The following is a 1,807-nucleotide window of genomic DNA, read 5'->3' as shown; positions in this document are numbered from 1 at the left end:
TTTTTTTTTTTTCGTGTCCGGCAATGGATCGCAACCCTCAGTGTCGCGCCCGTACTGGACCGGGACCGGCAACGGGATCGCAACCCTCGGTGTTGCGCCCTCACCTCGCTCAGCCAGTTAGCGGGAACCGGTCTGTATGTGGGATCCGAACCCTCGGCGGGAGCGCCGCTGCGCTCACAAGCGGCGCACTGTAGCAGTGCACCAGTGGGCCGGCCCTAGGTCTGGGACTTTGGGGAGGTGGGCTTCCCATTTGTAAAATGGAATAAAACAAGCTCACAGCATCTAAGATTCCCAAGTTCCTTTAAATCTTCTAAGAAGCACAGGAAATGCAGGGCTGACAGGAGCACTCTCATTTTACAGATAAACACCTGAGGACAGCTGGGGGGTTGGAAAGGCAGGCACTGGAGTATCAGGTACTGAGCAGGTGAAAGCCCAAGTGGCCTGGCAAGGGAAGGGAAGGCAAGAGCAAAGCCACTGTTGTCTCTCTGGCTCTTTCTTCACTTGCCACCTTAGCCCAGGGCCTGAGTCTAGAGAAATAAATGGATTAGATGACACCTATGGGCCCCAGATTGGATGCTGGAGGTGGAAGTGGGTCACACCCCCTTTTTCCCCTGCCCACCAGGAGCCAAAAGGACCCTAGGACCAAGACCTCTGGTTATAGCTATAAAAGAGGGAGGAGACACCAAGGTTGAACTTGCTTTATGGGTGATGTGTTGGCTGGGCTGGGGGGCAGGACAGTGATTCAGGCTGAACTTTTCAAGGGACTGTCAAATAGGGTCAACTCCACCAGCACTGAGAGACAATGGGGAGATGAGGTAGGGAGGGGGATGAGAATGTGAGGAGAGGGAAGGGAGGTGGTGGGAAAAGGAGTTGAAGGAAGAGGTGGAGGAAAAGTGAAGGGAAGGAGGGGAGAAGGAAAAGAGAAGCAGGGCCTGGCTAAAGCTGAAGCCAAAGCCAGAGGTGGTCAGGTCAGCAGCAGGAGAAGCTCAAAAGGGAGCCACCCGAGAAGTGCAGGCAGTTGTGAGGGCCCGTTTTAGCTGCTCATAGGTGACGAACATCACCACATTCCAGGAACCCAAGCGGAGAAACGAGGGCATGAACCTAGGGGAGAGAAGACACAGGTCACAAGGGGCACCTCCACCTCTAGCTTCCCCCACTGGGCTTTGGCATCCAATCCAACCCAGTTGCTCTATCCCAGAGGAGGCTGGGAGGACCCAGTGAATTGAGCCTCATAGCTGTGTGGCTATGAGCAAGAATCCCCTCTGACTCTCCATTTTAACACCTATAAAATAGGGATGACAGCAACTCTGGGAATTAAGAGGATGAGTGAATGCTGGTGAAATACCAGGACCAGGATCAGAAATAGTTTGATACTTGGATGCATTCATTTCCAGGTGGTTCTCTCCTACCTTTGTGATAGGTACGGGTAGCCAGGAGACCTGGAATTAGGTGGGGTGGATCAGAGGCTCACCCTTTGTAGAAGGCTCGGGGCCCTTCCTTCTGGAGCATGGTAAGGGCACAGTGGCCAGCACTGCTATACTGGCCCGGGGCAGAGTTCATATATCTCGTCTTGACCACATCGACAGGGGAGGCGATGATGGTGGTGCAGAAGCCTGCCCCGAAGGCAGAAGTGAAATGGCAAGGGAGGTCATCTGCCGAGAAGGAGCAGGCAAGGTAGTCACGACTCAGCCATCATTTCAGAAGAGAAGAGAATTACTTAAGTAGCTAGGGGGTCTCGTGGTTTTAAAGAGAAAGAGACTCCAGCTGGGACCTTTTCTGAGGACTAAAAGAGTTATTTTGCCAAGCA

General features: G+C 53.2%; 1 protein-coding gene across 2 annotated transcripts in view; it reads right to left on the bottom strand.

Moving 5' to 3' along the window:
• Positions 1-283: 283 nt before the first annotated feature.
• Positions 284-1,807, bottom strand: part of UCP2 (uncoupling protein 2 (mitochondrial, proton carrier)) — a 7,797-nt gene continuing 6,273 nt past the window's right edge. For both annotated transcript variants that reach the window (XM_008588676.1, XM_008588677.1), the window contains 2 exons: positions 1,472-1,652; positions 284-1,101 (listed from right to left, as the gene is read on the bottom strand). In XM_008588676.1, the coding sequence (XP_008586898.1) occupies positions 987-1,101; positions 1,472-1,652 (296 nt within the window). In that variant the 3' untranslated portion in view covers positions 284-986. The remainder of the gene's footprint in view (positions 1,102-1,471; positions 1,653-1,807) is intronic.

This window comes from Galeopterus variegatus, unplaced genomic scaffold (assembly GCF_000696425.1).
Source record: "Galeopterus variegatus unplaced genomic scaffold, G_variegatus-3.0.2 Scaffold4951, whole genome shotgun sequence".
Classification (NCBI taxonomy): domain Eukaryota; kingdom Metazoa; phylum Chordata; class Mammalia; order Dermoptera; family Cynocephalidae; genus Galeopterus; species Galeopterus variegatus.
The sequence above is the reverse complement of the archived record's forward strand: the minus strand, read 5'-3'. Positions and strand labels throughout refer to the sequence as shown.